At 42.9% G+C, this 17,638-nt stretch overlaps 1 protein-coding gene across 1 annotated transcript in view; it reads right to left on the reverse strand.

The window, feature by feature from the left end:
- PRKAR1B (protein kinase cAMP-dependent type I regulatory subunit beta) overlaps positions 1-17,638 on the reverse strand; it is a 92,820-nt gene that overhangs the window by 12,060 nt on the left and 63,122 nt on the right. Inside the window, exons 8-9 of the mRNA XM_039560327.1 lie at positions 10,991-11,051; positions 7,435-7,556 (exon numbers count right to left, since the gene is read on the reverse strand). Coding sequence (XP_039416261.1) covers positions 7,435-7,556; positions 10,991-11,051 — 183 coding nt within the window. The remainder of the gene's footprint in view (positions 1-7,434; positions 7,557-10,990; positions 11,052-17,638) is intronic.

Consider the following 17,638-nt stretch of genomic DNA (forward strand, 5'->3'; position numbering starts at 1 on the left):
GGTTCAGACCTTCAAAGTGTCTAATTCCCATCGATTGTTTTCAGCAGGAATGAAGAACTATCCCAATTCTTGTGCCCTGTGCTTCAAATCACACCATGCAACATGGAGGTTGCTTCCCACACCTCATCACAAGGTGTGGTGAGGATAAAAATCCTGTGACCTTCATGAGATGTTCATGGTATGAACGAATGAGCTGGCTAAAAGGTTACAAGTACTATAGACCACAATAATTACAACTCTTAAAATTATTTATTTATAAAGTTATTTATCTCAAACTATTTGGAGAGCCAATCCAGGTGAAAACTCTTTTCCATCACAAATGATTGGCTGTGTACATTGCTTTTACGCTGTTTTCCTTTCCATCAGACCTCTTTTTCAAAAAGATTCATTTTCCTAATATAAAAGCTATCTGACATTAATGGTCTTGCAGAAGGATGAAGCAAGAGGACTTAATTCTGGTTGTGGACTCAAGACTGAGTCATGACTGGGTTTGACAGTATTTTATTAACTGTACATTTTCAAACGATTATATCTTATTCTCCACTCTCTGGGTTCATAGCAACTCACGGAATTTACATACAGTTGTCCTGGTTTCTACCACAAATGAGGAACAAAATCTGCAAAGCTCTAAAATAGACTAGAAATAGTGGCTAATGTAAAGTTTCACAAAACTGGTAGGAAAATGCTCCATCGTACATCACTTCTGAGGTTTCAGGTTTTTCAGAATTCACCAGAGGTGACTGCACTGCAGTGGTTGTTAGTGGGGCTGGAGACAGAGCTGGAAGGAAAGGCCAAAAGCTGCAGTACCTGACAGGTCCTCCGTGGCTGGTGGGAAGAGGAAAGGGAGCAGCCATTTGCTTCCTATGAAACATTATCCCATGGATATGCAGTCTTACCCACTGCCCATGGAAGTCTAAGTTAAAGTGAGTTTAACAAGAGCTGGACTTAGCTGACATTTTAGCCCCTTTGACTCAGCAAAATACTTCACCTCCACCCCCAGTCATGATGGGACCCAATCACACACCCAACTTTCCATCTTTGATGTCAGCTGGCCATTAAAAATGGATCCTGAACGCAGAGGAACTCTGTGGCAGGGCCAGTGGAAATGCTGCTGCTCCAGCACAACTGGGTGATATCAAGAAAATCAAACGTCCCCTTCCTGTAAGAGCTCTGTGGGAAACAATGTCTGTGCAGTTAAAAATAAGCAGAGTACTGAGCCCTGGTGCCTGCTGGCTCTGTTTATTCAGGGTATTTTGTTTATTGGGTACATTAGGAGTCGCTGCAGACTGCCTTTGACAAACATTTTCGGTATCAACAAAATCCTGGTAACACTAAGCAGTTCAGATTTGTAGCCTTTGAAACTCCTTTTCTAGACAACATTCATCTTCCTAATTAATAATTAATCGCACAGTGTTTTAAAGAGATTATCAGGTGTGATAGCAGAGTGTGCCTAAGGCAGTGACTTCATTATCCCTACGGAAGGAGTTTACTTTGTAGTTCTCCTGCCTGTCGCAGGGGTAGGTGCCAAAGGGGTCTCTCTTAGGTTAGAATGTCAAAGAGCAACGATTTAGGGCAGGAAACAATTGGGCTATTATTTTTCTTCTTTTTTTTCTTTTCCTTCTTAAGGAGCTTTTAAATCATAAATCTTCAGATGCTTGTTGTGTAATTTAAGACTCAAGTCGAGTTTTCCTACAGAAAGGCCCAATTCTGTGCAGGGCTGGGTGCCCTTCTGAGGCAGGGGCAGGTTACCATGGCAGGAAGAGTTTACAAACACTGTTCCACCTACAGGCTTTGAACTGCATCTGTGCAGAGACGCTCCAGAGCGTGCCAAGAGTGTCAGCGGGGCTGGAAACACTGATTTCACCTACAGGACACTATCTCAAGTACACTCTCGTCAAGAACTCACAGCGGATCCTGCCCAGACCAGAGCCAGTTTGTGGCCCTGACTTGAAATGTCAACAGCAGCATGGAAGGAACAGCCCCCCGCCAAGGATTAATGGGCTGTTTCCAACATGATCAGCCAAGGATAGTGCTGGAAAACTAATCATTACCAATTAATTTCACTCATTTCTGTCCATGAGGCAGCTCTATGCATTAATTCTGAAAGGCCTTCTGCACTATCAATGGGGGTTTTTTTCTCTTATTTGTCAGTTTTGCTATTCCTGTTGCCTGGTTTCAGTAGCGACAGATATTCCTGCCTTTTCCCATTAAGCTTTTGTTCACCTTTAAGAAGTGTTGTTAGGATTGCTCCCACTGATGGGGAAATGGGGAGGGCAATGCTCTGCCCACAGACCAAACAGGTGAGACTGAAAATCAGATGCCCTGACCATGCCTCCTCTCTGACCAGCAGGATAATAAGGAAGAACACAAATCCCCAGGTATTTTGAAGTGCTTTTCACAAAGGAGTTGCAGAGGAGGGTGCAACAACCCCCTGTAATTTACCACTAATCTGCAATTAAATATGCTGGGTTTTAAAACCAAAAATCTAATGCCAAACTCCTTGACACCATGGGTCCATTTCTCCTTGAATTGTCTCCTGTGAATTATCTTCTATTTTTAGGTCTTTTATTTTTAGGATGCTGCATGCGATTGCTGGGCAGCTCAACCAGCTATTAATTGGAAATGTTTTACTTCTCATGCAGATTTATTTCTATGCATTCTGCACCACTTCAACCAACTTGTCCTGGGAGCAGATGACAGGCTGCACATTTAAAGGGCAGCTACAAGCTGTGCTCTTCGGGCCCTGTTAGAAACCTTTTGCTGTTCTCTCCTCCTCCACCTGCGCACGTTTGTGTCTGTGCACACATTTTTCTTAAACCATGTCAAACTTTATGACTATTAGGGCCATATGGCAGCAGCTCAGCAAGCTCTGAGTGTGCAGCTGAGATTCAAAGAGTCCCTGAGCACAGTGGGTGAGTCCCGTGACAGGGTCGGTGCGCCGGACACGGCGCTCGCTCGTGACAAAGTGATGCCAACGATCTGACAGGGGAGGGGTGGCAGCTGGAAATCCCAGCAGGCTGCAGCTCCCTGCATTCTTGGCAGCTGCCTTGCAGACTTCGAGGTACTGTGCCACCCAGCCAAGCTGGGAGCTGAACTTAAGAGAGTGGTACATGATCATAACCGCTATTTTTAATACTATTGTCGCTACCTTTCTCAGTAACCTAGACAACAGCAAAAACCTCTTTTCTTTCCAGTTTCAGAGCACTACTACACTGGTTTGAACTACTGTTTGAGCTGGAGTCAGTGGGAAAGCACGAGCTGGGAATAAAACCAGCCCCTGTTCAACTGGCATTTAATTTAAAGGGACTTTTAACTCCACAAAGCTCACATGCCTTTGCATCCACCACTTTAAAATGCTGGCTAAAAATATTTGCGTTATCTGAAGTCAGATGAATAAATCCTCCCCACTGCTGGGTACACAGTGTGGCAGTGCACAACACAACTGCAAATTTATTTGTTAGAAACCGTACATCTGTTATGATTTACGCTTGCCAAAATATAATTCTTTATGGCAACAATTGTTTCATGGTGCTTAAAGTTTTTCACCTCTGTGCCAGGAATCTCATATGGGATAATTCCATGACCTTGGAATCCAGCAGATACATTCCACATCTGTCTGGTCTGGGAAAGCCCGAGTTTGTTGTGTGAAAACTGTAGTGGGAAAGTAAGACCTGGAAATATCTGAAAATACAGAAACTGCAGGGCTGCTTCTTTTTTTCTAATTTTTTTTTTTTTAATTACTAGTTTCAAATGCAGTAAATCGATCTCACAGAAGTCGTTACTTTGCTTTTGTAAGCAGACATTCACTTCTGATCCTATCTTCACATTAAGGAATATGGTATAAACATTACAATAATTCTATCTCTGGGGAAAAAATGCACAGCCTTTAAATATTAAAACTAAATCTTGTTGAAGACTGCTTGATATTTAAACAGAAAAGAACCCAAACTACTGCAAGTAAACATCTTACTGGTGCCTGTGAAGATTTAGAATGGCAGAAGAACTGTAGCTGTCCTGGAATCTCAGGGTATACACTTTTCTCATTAGACTTTTTAGCAAAAAATGAACGGCAAACAGCTTTGTGAGCAGTGAACTTAAAAAGCTCTGGTTTCCTGCGGTTCTTCCCTCTGCAAATTTTCTGTTATTCTAATAATTTGGCTGAGCTCCTGCTGCAGCCTCACTCTCCAAGAGGCACTGTAGCATTTCCATGCACACAGCCTGCACTTCAAATAACCTGCACCCCAAATAACCTGCACCCCAAATAAACTGTGCAACACTGGAGATGGAAGGTGGACAGAAGGCCATGAGAAAAATGTTCTAGTAAGAAATACAGGGAAAAGGTGAATGTGCTGTCTTGATAGAAGGGGGAGACTAAATAGTCTTGTCCATACTAACTAGGATGATATCCCAGGTTTTGGGAAGCAGGAATTGCTGTTCTGATCATCACTGGGGTTATCAGTCTCTCTTCCAAAGGTTTCAGTGGTTTCTCTTCAGTCTGCAAATCCTGAAGGTGCCAATTCACTCCCAGGCTCTCTTTGGGCAGCACCAATGTCCTTACACTGTCCCAAAGGGATGGCACAGAGCAAGGCAGCAGGGCAGGCTAACCAGAAATGAATGACTAATTCATGAAGTTCAACAGTTTTAAATCCACATGTGAGTCCTGGGTGTCTTAGAGAAGTTTTTATGCTCAGAGCCACAAGATTCCACTTGGAACCAATATCTGGGATGCACCAAAGCTTTATAAAGTGATAACTGATTTGTCCAAGGCACGATATGAATGATTGTGGTTTATGATAAATCATAGAATGGTTTGGATTGGAAGTGACCTTAAGGATCATCTCGTTCCACCCTCTGCCATGGGCAGGGGCACCTTCCAGTAGTTCAGGTTGTTCCAAGCCCTGTCCAACCTGGCCTTGAACACTTCCAGGGGTGGGGCAGCCACAGCTTCTCTGGGCAACCTGTGCCAGGGCCTCACCACCCTCACAGGGGAGAATTTCTTCCTGATATCTAATCTAAGCCTAATCTCTTTCATTTTGAAGCCAATCCCCCTTGCCCTGTTACTCCAGGCTCTCCATCTTTCTTGCAGGCTCCCTTCAGCTACTGAAAGGCCACAGTGTGGTTACCCTGAAGCCTTCTCTTGTGCAGACTGAGCAATCCCAGTTCTCTCAGACTTTCCTCCCAGGAGAGGGGCTCCATCCCTCTGATCATCTCAGTGGCCTCCCCTGGGGAGGGGACCCCAGAGCTGGACACAGAGAGCAGAGCAGAGGAGCAGCATCCCCTCCCTTGACTTGCTGCTACGCTGCTTTTGACACAGCCCAGGAAACAACTGGGGCTTTCTGGGCTGCATCGAAATGTAAAATGAGTAAAAAAAAAGGTAAATGAGTACCTTGTGCAAAAATCATGTGGCCAAGTTAGCTTTGTAGTACTGGACACGCTGTGCTGCAAAGGAGGCTGCATTTTAGTGATATATGAAATGGTTTGCTGCATATACAGCAGCCAAACAACTTGGCTGCATTTCTAGTGGTTTGGATTAGAAGACCACAAAGATCAAAAAGCATATGAAAGAAGCTAATGGCTTTTCAACATATTGTGACAGCAAACCAGCCAAAACTACTTTCAACCAGGTTGTAGAATAATGTGTTCCTGGTGACTTGCAGCAATTTTCCTACAGAAAAGTTTAACATCAAAGATGTAAACTTCTGTAAAAATCAGGTTTAAAATACGAAGCTTAAACTGTGTGGGAGCAGGCAGAAATACTACTGCAGCACAAGAAATAGTTGATATTGGATGTTCATTCTCTAAAATAAAAAAATATAGGCAACTTCCAAAGTGAGAAACTATGTCAGATTTGCAGTGGAAGGGTGAGGTGAGCAGATACTTTCTACAGAATGCAGTGTTAATGCTTTTCTACCCACTCAAGTCTTAACAGCTGTTTCAGCAAGAGGGGGAAAATAAAGGCCCTTGGTAACTTAAGCAAGGTGCCAATTTTCCACATGGGATTCAATGGCTAAGAAAATTAGATTTCCCTAGTCTCCTGCTGGTGCAAGGAATAACAGCACACTCAGTAACACTAGGAGAAATAAAAATTTCATATTTCTGAAGAAACTTCTACTTCCTAATTTTTCCTTATATACTAAATATCTTCTTAATTAAAAAGATTCCCTATCTAATATCTAGCCTCTTTTATTCTGACACTATTGCTTTGAAGGGACACTGCTTGTCACATATTTAAAGTTCTGAATTGTTTCCCTGTATGATAGACAGGTGCAGTTACTTGCACTGACAATTTTGTGAGCATTGAAGAGAAGCTATGTTCATAAATAAAATACATATTTCCAACACTCAAGAGGAAAGAAGGATGGAATTTTAAGTGTCAGATTTTGATTACGAACTAAATTCTGGCTGCTTTGCATAGAGGCACCTGTCCAAATATCCACAGACAAGGAGCAAGCACAGCAAAGCCTGGGATGCATTCTGTGCACATACAACTGAATCCCAAGGCCACACAATGACCAGCTTCTTACACCCCTCTGACCCACCTTCTCCCACAGTGAGGGGCTCCAATTCCCTCCCAGTTCCTGTGCCACCACTGGAACTCATTGCTGGCCATGTACCACCTGGCCTGGCAGTGCACTGGAACTGTCACCACAGCCATATGTTGGCTATTTCTGGTCTCTATTTGTACAGGAACACTCACAATCCATAGACACTCACATCCTAATGCTCTCTTGTTATTCAGTCCAAGTCTCTCCAATACCTCTGTGTAACTTGTTGTACATCACAGTGCCTTGGTACTTGTGTGAGATACCAAGGATCCAAATATTTATGTCGGAGGTGGGGGGGAAACCCTGTCAGCATCTGCTTGCAGAAGTGAGGTGGTGGAACTGAAGTGTCAGATAATCTCCCAAAAAGATGTCAGCATTTTCAGCTGCCTGACAGATCTGTCTGCCTGTGTCAGCGTAAACTAGAAGATGGCTCAACCATTTGGACTGAGTTTAAGGCAAAGAAAGAACAAATTATCTGTTTTCTGATCAGGTCTCCTGCTCCAGTTTACAGATGTCCATTTGTGATATCCCCTGTAAGTCCCTTTGGGAACAACAATCAATGCACTCTGTGGCTGTCCAGCCCTGCTGAAGTATTGGAAATTTGGAACTAGAAAAATCTCCTGTAGAAAACAAACCTGCAAGCAGTAAAGACACCAGACACACCTCAAAATTCCTCAGCATTTTCAATTTACTGGAAAGAAGATTGTCCAGCTTAAGACAATTCCATGGAACTGGTCTCTGAATTCATTTGAATTTTGAGTAGGTCTTCTGGTTTAAGTGGAGTTAGATTTATGCTGAAGTAAGAGATTGAACTGAACCCAAATATCTTTAATACACAGCCTTGATCTTTACCAGGAAACGACAGAGCTTATCAGGGTGCCAATCTTACCTCTGTAATAATGAAGAAGTCATCACCGGGCTCTCCCTGCACAACAATTTTTTCTCCATCTTCAAACTGGACAGGTTCCAGTGCATCAGCCACTGTCAGCCGCTCCCATTTGTCCAGGGACTCTAAAATATTGAAGATCATAAAGCTATATTATAAAAACACTCCAACTTTGGCTGAAGATTCTTATCTAAACTGACAGCTCTGCCATGCCTGGTTCTGTTATAAAAGAAACATTTCTTTCATCCAGGCACTTTGCACAAACCTCCAGTTGGGAAACATGAATGTATTTATTCATTGTGTCTTAGCCTTCAGTAATCACCCAGATAGCAATCTTAAAAGTTGGACAGGAAAGGTTGGCTCCGGTTCCCTGCGCCTGCGATCTGATCTGCACTGCCCTGGCCTGCCACGGCCTGGAGCAGCTGAGGAGCTGCCTGGAGAGATGGGAACACTGAGATTCCCTTTCCACATCCCACACCAGGTGTCAGGACAAGCCCTACAGTCTTTTCATCAGAGCTGCTCCCAGCTCCTGGTGGGCTGCGGGGTGGGTGATGCAGAGTCCATCTCAAGGGTGGGTGAGACCACCGGAGGCAATGGCCAGACCCTGGTGGCATGAGCAGCAGGAGACCAGAGGTATCCAGGTTTATGGATGATTGAAATGGCACCTCTGCTTCGTTTGCCAGCAGGATGGCTTGCAAAGTGTTTTTCTTCATGACCCCACTTAAGGGAGAAAAGTTATAAAACTTCCCAAAAATGTCTGTAATTAAAAATGGCCGGTCTGTTTCAGGATTATTGGAGTGAATGCAGCCTGTGATAGGGGGTCCTCACCACCCACCTGCACCTACCCCAAACCCCCTGGAGCACAGACATGCCCTGCACAGGGCACATCCAGAGCTGCTCAGTGCCCCACTGCCCTCCCCTGCCTTTGCTGAGGGACGGATTCCACCTGTCCTGCCCTCGGAGAGGAGGGTGCCACCTGTGTCTCTCTCCAACACCCATTTGCATGAGAATTCAAGACAGTGAATTGTACTTGAACTTTTGTACTTTGATCAGATTTGACTGAAAAATTACAGGTTTAAAAGTTATTAAAAGCAACAGATAATACTCTTCACTGCCTCAAACAGCTGGGCTGAAATTCATGTCCCAGAGCTCTGCTGATTCCTACTTACTATGAATTATTGAACTAATGTAAGTCAAGATACAGCTTCTGACACCAGGATTAGATCTGTGCCATTCCATCAGACTCTGGTTTCCCCATTTTGTCAAAAATATTGCTTAGAAGTATTGTGTGAGGGTGAAAGAGCTGGTTTTTAGAAGCTAAAATGCCTTTTGGCTGAGCTCAGAAGGGCACACTGAGTCTGGTGACAAAACCAGACTGACGGGCTCGAAGCACCAAAGGTAAGGTCTGAGTTGACTGACACATCTGCATGTTTTTATGCCACTTTCTGTTGCTGTTTGGGAAATGAATTGTTTGTAACATTTTCCCCACCTAAAGCACTTCCCTGGTGTGTTTGTGACCTTTGCTGCAGAAGAACTAATGTCAAAGACCAAGCCCATATTGTCAATGCAACATTCAAAAACTGCTCTGTTTGACTAAAAATAAGCATAAAACTCTTTCATACAGACTAGAGAAGACTTTTCTTTTTTTTTTTTTTAAGAACTCAGTAATTAACAATGAAAAGAAAGAGTCTCTTGAAACTTCTTCAGTTGGCTTTATGAAAAATTCAAAGCTAATTCTAGCTCTAGTCACGAAGTGTCTCTCTTTTGTATAAGGGAACTGTACCACTACAAATACATTGGTTTATAATCCCTGCAAACAGATCATTATATAGAATATTCTACAAGTTTTAGTTGCAGAGTTGAAGTACCAGATAGATTAGACCACATGCAATTTTTTTTGCAATGTCTACATTGCACATATCATGTCACAGCTTTATATTTAATTAAACCCAAGAAGAAAAATTTAAAACAATCTCTTCTTTCATATCTTGTTTGAGACACTTTAAACAACTACTGATAATCTAGAAGAATCCTTGGATTAAAAACCAAAATGTGACTCTTGCAATTATATGGCTCATTACAGCCACTAGACAGGCCTTGCAAAAAAGAAATATAAGGAGCAGGTAGAGATTTTTCCACCAGGAAATCACTGAGTTCTGACCACATTGAGGGATGAAGAGAAGTTGACTTTTTAGTGCCATGTTGAGATTTCTAAAATATCTTTCTGCTTCGCAGGTGTCATCTACTTTTTAGACATGTCAAAGAGATCCTTGCACATTTCACCTAAATTTCCATGTTCCTGCAATGACGTGTTATTTTGTTCACTGTTTTCTGTACTTAAAAAAGGTCCAAATCCTTAAGTCCTTCCTCTTTTTTTTACTGAGATTCAAAAGCCATACTACAAATTAGGCTCTAATTACATGGCAAACCGCATGTTTAAGGAAGCACATCTCTGAATAACCTTTCTACTCTGAAATTGTTTTGAGATGTCTCATTGTTGTAATTGCTCCTCATTAGTGCAGGTGCACAGATCCTTTTTTTCTTTAAATACTCATTGTAATTTGGTATAATTTGTGCTCTTAATTTAGGAAGATTTAAATTAAGCATAAAAGAAGGTTTTTAAAAGATGAAAACTTCATTAATGAAGTGAACAACATACTTAGCCTTAATTTAAGCATACAAATATAATTGAAAATCTCATGGATTGGACCTGTCAGAAGTTCAAGTATACTCTCACTGAGACACTCTCATATTTCAGGTACCTCAGCTTGAATGGTAGGTGAATATCATATACAAAAAATACCAGAAAAATTTTAAGTAGTAATATAAATACTCTAATTACATAGCAAATAAATCCTGAACTGTTTTCTTCCAAACAGCCCCAGCAGAAACATGATGTTTCTCCTACAGGATCAACAACTCATTGTACTGTCTAACACTGTCCTCCTTATTAGAGGCTTTTGTTCTCCTAATGGTGATTGATTGGTCAGGCATTATGGGTTTGTTGTTTTTCCTACTGAAGGCCATCAAGAACATGTCCAAATTTCGTGGCTATCACATTAATCAAAGGGAAACAAAATCCAAGGACAAGAAGCTAAACAGATGTTTTAAGAATGTGAGACAGGGGCTGTAAAATGCACAGAAGAAAAAAGATCAGTCTGGTTTGATTTGTAAGGTTGGTTTGTTTAGTGCACACAAACGCTGTATTCTTGCAGGAAAAAGCTTCTCACCTGTTCTCTGGGAGGATGTAACTGGACTTTATGACAAATTCGTATCTCTGCACTGCTTTCTGCTCTATCTACATGATCTTTACTCAGTGGCAGCTACTGAAAGTACCAGTGCATGCCTGCTCCACCTTTAATGTGTGCTCCAAACACATGGGCAGTGCACAGGAAAGAATGGGAAAAACAAAAAGGGCCCTTTACACTTCCATTCCTTCACACAAGTGAGACCTTCTGTGTGAGCACCACTGCTTTCGCCGTGCCATCAAAGATCAAAATTCATCCTGCAAGCACAAATAACAGAGGAACCAACAGCCAAGTTCCAAAGGGCAACTGACCCAAAATGGAGACCTTGCTCAGGAATTCTTCGTACATCTTCCGCTTCCTCAGAGTGCTGCCCTGTTATTACAGGAGAGAGAAAAAGGAGGCACAACATTACACAAAGTATTTTTGTGATTTCTTCCTACAGCTGCTCTTTTTTTTTTCTCCCTCTCCTTCCAAATCTTAGGCACAGCCAGTGTAAACAGCCTCAGGCAAACATTTCCCCATAAAATGTCTGGGCAAGTTGTATTGCTGATAAGCAAAGACAGAAGGACTCAAATTCAATCGTGCTGTAATTTCACTGACTTCACTGGTGTTACTGGACACTGCAGATGAATTGTATCCATTTACAGGCATTCATTTTAAAGCCTGAACTTCATCAATTAACTGTTTAGCTAATTCAATATATATCTCGTTGCCAATGAGGCTCTTTGCAATTACGAAGTAGGATAAAATTTAAAATGTCCCCCTCAAGAGTCCCATCCTTGTAGGTTAAAAACTCTTCAATGCCAAATGTGTTTATCTGTAAACCTGGCTGATATTCTGTACAGTGTTGTACCTATTGTTATGCTGAGCAATCCATTCATATCATTTTTTTAACAAGATTTAAGCATTTGGGGGCAGACAATCCATCAATGTATGTGCAGCCACCGGCACAGTCATTCCTACTCTACTAAGATTTTGTTGTGTGATAAATTTCCAAGACACCTTCTCCTTACACAGTGTTTGATCAGCAAGACAGAAACCACAAGCTGCTGTTGCAGCACGCGTTTTTGAAGGTGATTCATGTAGGAATAATTATGTTGAAGTTTTACCAGCACAAAAATAATGAATGCATCCTTAATTCCTTCTGCAGTGGCACGAAAGACTCATAAGGAAGTTCTTCACAGGTACCAAAAGGAACTCCAGGGCCTGCCTTGGTTCCGTGCAGTTTGTTCCACACTGGTGACACCCCAAATCCCTTCTGCCTGGGCAGATTTCCTGGGGATGTCAAAGGCTGCCTGGTGCCTCCTACTCAGATCTACAAGGCACAACACAAGGATGATACACTGATCTTCTCAAGAAAATGAAAACAAAGATGCCATTTATTCATAGACTGGGCAGAGAGGATGGAAGCAAATGTCAGTGTCTGCCATAGAAAAAGCCACTTCTCTATTCCTCCTCCTCCAAGTGGCCACCTGTAAGTGCTGGAAAAATGGGGATAGAGAAGGGAAAAGGAGAAGAAACACTTTGCCCTCCAGTGTGAAAGCATTCAGACGTGGTTTGGGTATGAAAATGGGAATGGCTGGTGTATTCAAGGGCAGTGGTATAACTAAGAATTAAATATCATCCCTCTTCCCACACGTGCTGCGCAGGTGGAGCTGCAACAACCCCCAAAGCACCACGAATCCTTCCAGCAGCATCAACAGGCTTGACTCCAGCTGGGGACCACAGCACCAGCTGGAGCTGCCAGGTGCTGTCCTCTGGGGACAGCTCAGGTTTGTGCCCCTGTCCTGGGGTCACCCCTGCTCCCAAACAGCCACAGCCCCAGCAGGAGCTGCCACTCTTCCCAGGTAGCTGTGGGTCAGCAGCAGCAGCTCCCGAGGTCTCTCCCTGTGCACCCCGGCCATAACTCCGAGCTGGTGATGACAGTTCTCCTCAGCGATAGCATCGCTAACCCTCGTCTGACCTCTGTGTCTGACAAACTTGGTTCTCTACCTCGGGGGGCCCCAGCAGCATTTGAAGTGCCAGAAAGAAAAAAAGTAAAGAACTTCAAACGCAGGAGGCTCTGCAAGCCACGCCAGCTTCTGACAGCTCGCTGGGAGACAGAGAATGGAAAACTGGACACTGCACAGTTGTTGCTTTCCTCCCTGCAATCGAGTGGAAACAAGAGCAGCAAAATTGACAGCTGTGGAAAAGGAGATTGGTGGTTTAGTTTGATGGGCTGGGACACCCAGGGACAGATGTGGAAAATGCTTTTTTAAATGACTTGCGGACACAGATGAATTTTAAGAAGCAGTAATCAGTAGCCATAAGAGATGCCTGACCACAGCTTTGAGTATTTAGAGATGCAGACAAGGCCCAGGAAGGTGGGAATTGCAGCCATCCCACCTGGCCCAGAGAGAAAGAGCCCACCACTTCCTACAGGAACACAGGTGTGTTATGCTTTGGCTAAATGGAATCCACAGTGAAGCCAAGTGCAAAAGCAACGCTGAAGTGGAAATAATTAATTAAATGTGCTGTTACAATTTTTTGTATTGTCATAGTATCTAGAGCTCCTCTTAATGCATAGCTACATTGACTTAAACATCCCCTGTCTCAGGATGATCCCGCAGAGGTAAGGGAGAATGTGGGCCCAGGGAAGAACTAGTGACTGGGGCTTGGGGCTGCTGTTCCCCAGCACACGCACTGAAGCCCAAGGTGACCCAGCTGATGGCTCCTGACTCATCCTGCAGGATGGCTCCATCCATCCCTCCCTCTCTCTCTCCTGGAGGAGACAAACAGCAGCCTCTGGGGTGGCAGGAGCCATCCGACAGCAGAGCTTCACCTCAGGGTGCCACAGGCAGGCACAGGAGCTTCCTCTGCTCTTTCAGAGCATCCGAGGCTGGATCCTGGTTGGCACAACCAGATCCCAATTGCAGTTCCAGGTAGGAGAAGCCTGGCTCACCCTTATGCACATTATTTTTACTTGAGTGCATTTTCCTGCTCAAGCTTTCACGAGCAGAGTGAGGGGAAGGATTTTGAGAGAACAGTACTGTAGTGCAAGCTAAAGACAACCCAGCAGTGGAATTACAACCAACCAACCATGTGCTTATTTCCATTGGTATTAACCATCTTTTCTCCCATGAAACAAAGAGGGAACATGGAATCATAGAATCACGGAGTGGCTTGGGTTGGAAGGGACCTTAAAGATCACTTAGTTCCTTCCCTCCTTCTATGACCAGCCTGATATTCCTCACTCGTCCCCTTCCCCAAGTGTAATGTCACCTCTGACTTCTGATGTCCTGTTTTATATTTGTTTTATTTAGTTGCTTTTCCCAAATTTCTGAGGTCAGGAGTATGTACACCATCCCAATCTCCTCTTCTACCCTTCAGTACCTTCTGCAGAAGTGCCAACCTGTACATTCCCTGGCACAGAAGTCAAGTCTGTCCTCATGCAGTATTTTGGATCTTCTAGAAGCAGCAGCAAATAAGACAGTACCAACATTTACAGTCTATGAGATGCTGTGAAAGCTCACCAGAGCAGAAAAATAACAAGAAAGGATCTGGAGATGTTAGAAATGGGACTAGAAAAATAATAGAATGAGCATCCATTTGGAAAATACAACTAATAAAAAAAATCCAAAGCAGAGATGTTTGACAAACAGAAGACCTGCAAGTTGTAAAGGTGCAAGAGATTCACAGACAGGAGGTGAGACCTGCATCAGACTGCAACAAGAACGCAGCCAAGGCTATTTTGGTCTGCACAGGCAAAGATATCATCCAGGAATGAAGTTTAGAGGCTCCATCTCCGTGGCTCAGATGTGACGGCGCCTGGTGTGCTACATTCTGTCTCGGTACCTCTTCTCCAGAAATGTGCTCCCAAATCCAACAGAGCTTGAAGAAATGCTAAAACACTCAGGAGAGCTGATAAGGAAGGAGCGAAACAAATCCAGCCTGTATTTGTTGGCTCAGCACTGGGATCACAGGTATGTCACCCTCAAGGCTAGCAGCACTGTAGCAGGGGTTTTAAGTAGACAGTGATAATTATCTACAGATATATGACAGAAAGAGAGGGCAATTCAGTACAGCATAACTTGACATAACTGAAAGTAACAGGAGAAAATTAAGAAAATCTAATTTAAGATCAATATCAAAAAAGTTTTCCAATGAAGGAATTATTCTCCTGCAGAAAAGTTTCCCAGGGGAAGCAGTAGAAATCTTACAGCTTAAGCCAGATAAAAACAATAGTAAATGTACATGAATAATTCTGCACTGGCAGGGTTCTTGATGGCATGTTTTAAAAAGTCTTTATTAATTCTGCTTTTTTCTAACCTATTAATATCTTATTTCAATAGTCACTGCTTCTCCCTCTCCCCCCTCTCCTTTGTTCACTTTCTCCCTGGTTCTGAGCTGTCAGGCACAAGCTCATCTCCTTAAAGGCAGTGGCTCCCATTAACTACAAAGCCTCATTAATATTCTAAGCTGCAGTGCTCCTCCCTGAGACAGTCCCAAGGAGAAACAAGATCACTCTCGTTCATCAAATCCTCACAGAGAAGGCCTCAAAGCCATTTTTGGACCACTTAATGTAGCAAGTCCCAGGCTTAGCTTAAGCAATACACAGGCTAGGGAAAACGAATGCCCCGGAGATTGGAACAGGTCCTGCTGAGTTCCTACTCAGTATCTCTTTCATCTCATTTCCAACTGCCTTTTCCCTGTTTTCGTCCATTTTTTTCTTCTCACTCCTCCCATCCAATCTTTCCTTGTCTCTCCAGAACTCTGTGTCTTGCTTCTGATTCATTTTTTCAGGTGGAGTTGATTGAGTCCTTCCTAGGAATCCCCACCTTCAGTAAGGAGCCAAACAAATGTCTACTGAGAGGCAAAGCATGACTCGAGTTTCAAAGAAAGAGTTATGCTGGCAGGAGGTGCCGGAATGGACTTCAGGACTGCACAGCCCCATTTAATCCCTGATTAACCTGATCCTGAGTGATGCTTTGGGTGTTCATTCCTGCTGGAGCATGAAAGAAAGAGCCCCTGTGCATTCTGGCCATGAACACCAAGCAGCCCACATGGTCCTGGTGCTCTGTTCCACAGATGTCAGGTGGATTGCAGCCTTTGGAGTTGCTTTATGCTTTGGGCACTAGACAACCTCCAATTTATGGTAACCCAAAATCCTTCTGACCCTATTTTATCTGAGCAGAAATAAAAGCACTCATTAAAGAATTTGTTCTCAGGTTCAAAGCTGTGAAAAGATGGTAGAAGAAACCCAAAATAGCATAAATAAAATGAAGTACAGCATTAGGAACTGGCTAACCTTGATTTGTCACAAGTTACAAACCAATGCCGTAACTCACTTTCAGTGAGCAGTTTGCCAAATAGGCCAAATGTATTGAATCCCACACAACTCCACTCCCAGAGCCAGGTATCTTGGACCATGGAAACTAGAGGGTAGTTGAATTATCCTGGATCAAGTCTTCCTAAAGAAGAAGTTGCAAGAAATTAATACTTCAAATTTTCTCAGTCTGGGAACTGAATTGTCTAGGGGATCAATCTGATGTTGGGATACAGACATTTGCTTCTCTGGTATTTGTGGCATTTGCTATATTTAGAATGCAAATATTGTACTACCCTGGGATGTTCCCCATTCCGTGATGCTCTCGAATCCAAATTGCAAAGAAGAGAGCAGCAACTGAATTCCATGAGAAGCCTATGGCAAAAAAAAAATCCTTTGCTCTCTCCCAGAAGAATATAAGTAAATAAATGTTGAATATATGCACGAGTGTGTGTGTCTGTGCCCGTGTGCACACACACAGAGAACATACACATAAAAGAATTTGCAACAGAGTGAAAAGTATGTAACTTAGAGAGATGATTCTATGAAATAAATGGAACACACAGATGGAAAGATAATTTGTGAGTGTACCACAGAGGGAACACATTGAAGTGGTTTTTTGTACCCCACCTAGCACAATGAATTTCATGGCGTTATACTTTGTCAAGGACTGCAGTGAAAGCCAAGCAATTTCAGTGCACATAATGAAAAAAAAGACCTATCCCAACATTTACAATCATCACAGCTGCTACAACAAACTTGAATGTGACCTTCAAGCCATCAGGGTACCTAAGCTGAGACTATGAAATATAAAGAAATAGATCTGTTTCAACAAACTTCCTTTGGGACAGGCTAAATAATAAATGGATGACAACTGTAACTAAAAGCCAGCAGGAACTCTCTGCATCAGGCTTTGTCCATCCATAGAAAGGAAACCCCAAACTCCAAACCTCCTGAGATACATTTTATTCATGCCATAAACCAGTCAGGATCAATGAGACACATAAGTGGGGGAAATGGCACTAAACAGAAATAAAATACAAAATTATTAAATGCAAAGCAAAGGACCAAAATAGTGCCTGCAAGGAGAAATGAGCTGGAGAGTCAAGTGTCTCATGACAGGATAAAATCTTCTTGGCAAGTGTGGATCTGAAGGCATGATTTGCAAATAAATATTTACAACTCAAATAAAATTTCAACACTTGACTGAGAAAACATGAGGCTGGGCATGGAAGGGAAGGAATGCAGACAAGAGAAAAAACTATCTGGGGTTATGGAGGGGCTTTATCTGACTACAGCAAAAATCTTTGGGAGATAAAGGTCATTTATTCCTTGGACAAAAGGATTTGCAAGCAGAAAATAAGAAAAGGGAAACCTGCTTGCTCCCAGGTTTTAAAACCATCTTAAATTATACATTTCAAAAGGTACCCTAAGAATTACCACTCCTTATTTAAAAGCAGGAGCATTTCTACATTCAAAATACCCACTTAGAGGCCAAATGGCAGGACACCATGTTTCTGGGAGTTGAAAGGCAGCTACTACTGCACTTAAAGTGAGCACAGCAAAAGCAGCCCCATAATGGTGGAGTCAGCTTCAAGTATGAAATGCAGCCACTGAAACATGATGTAATTAATTCTTAGGCTTGAGGAAATGT

This window comes from Corvus cornix, chromosome 14 (assembly GCF_000738735.6).
Source record: "Corvus cornix cornix isolate S_Up_H32 chromosome 14, ASM73873v5, whole genome shotgun sequence".
NCBI classification, from domain to species: domain Eukaryota; kingdom Metazoa; phylum Chordata; class Aves; order Passeriformes; family Corvidae; genus Corvus; species Corvus cornix.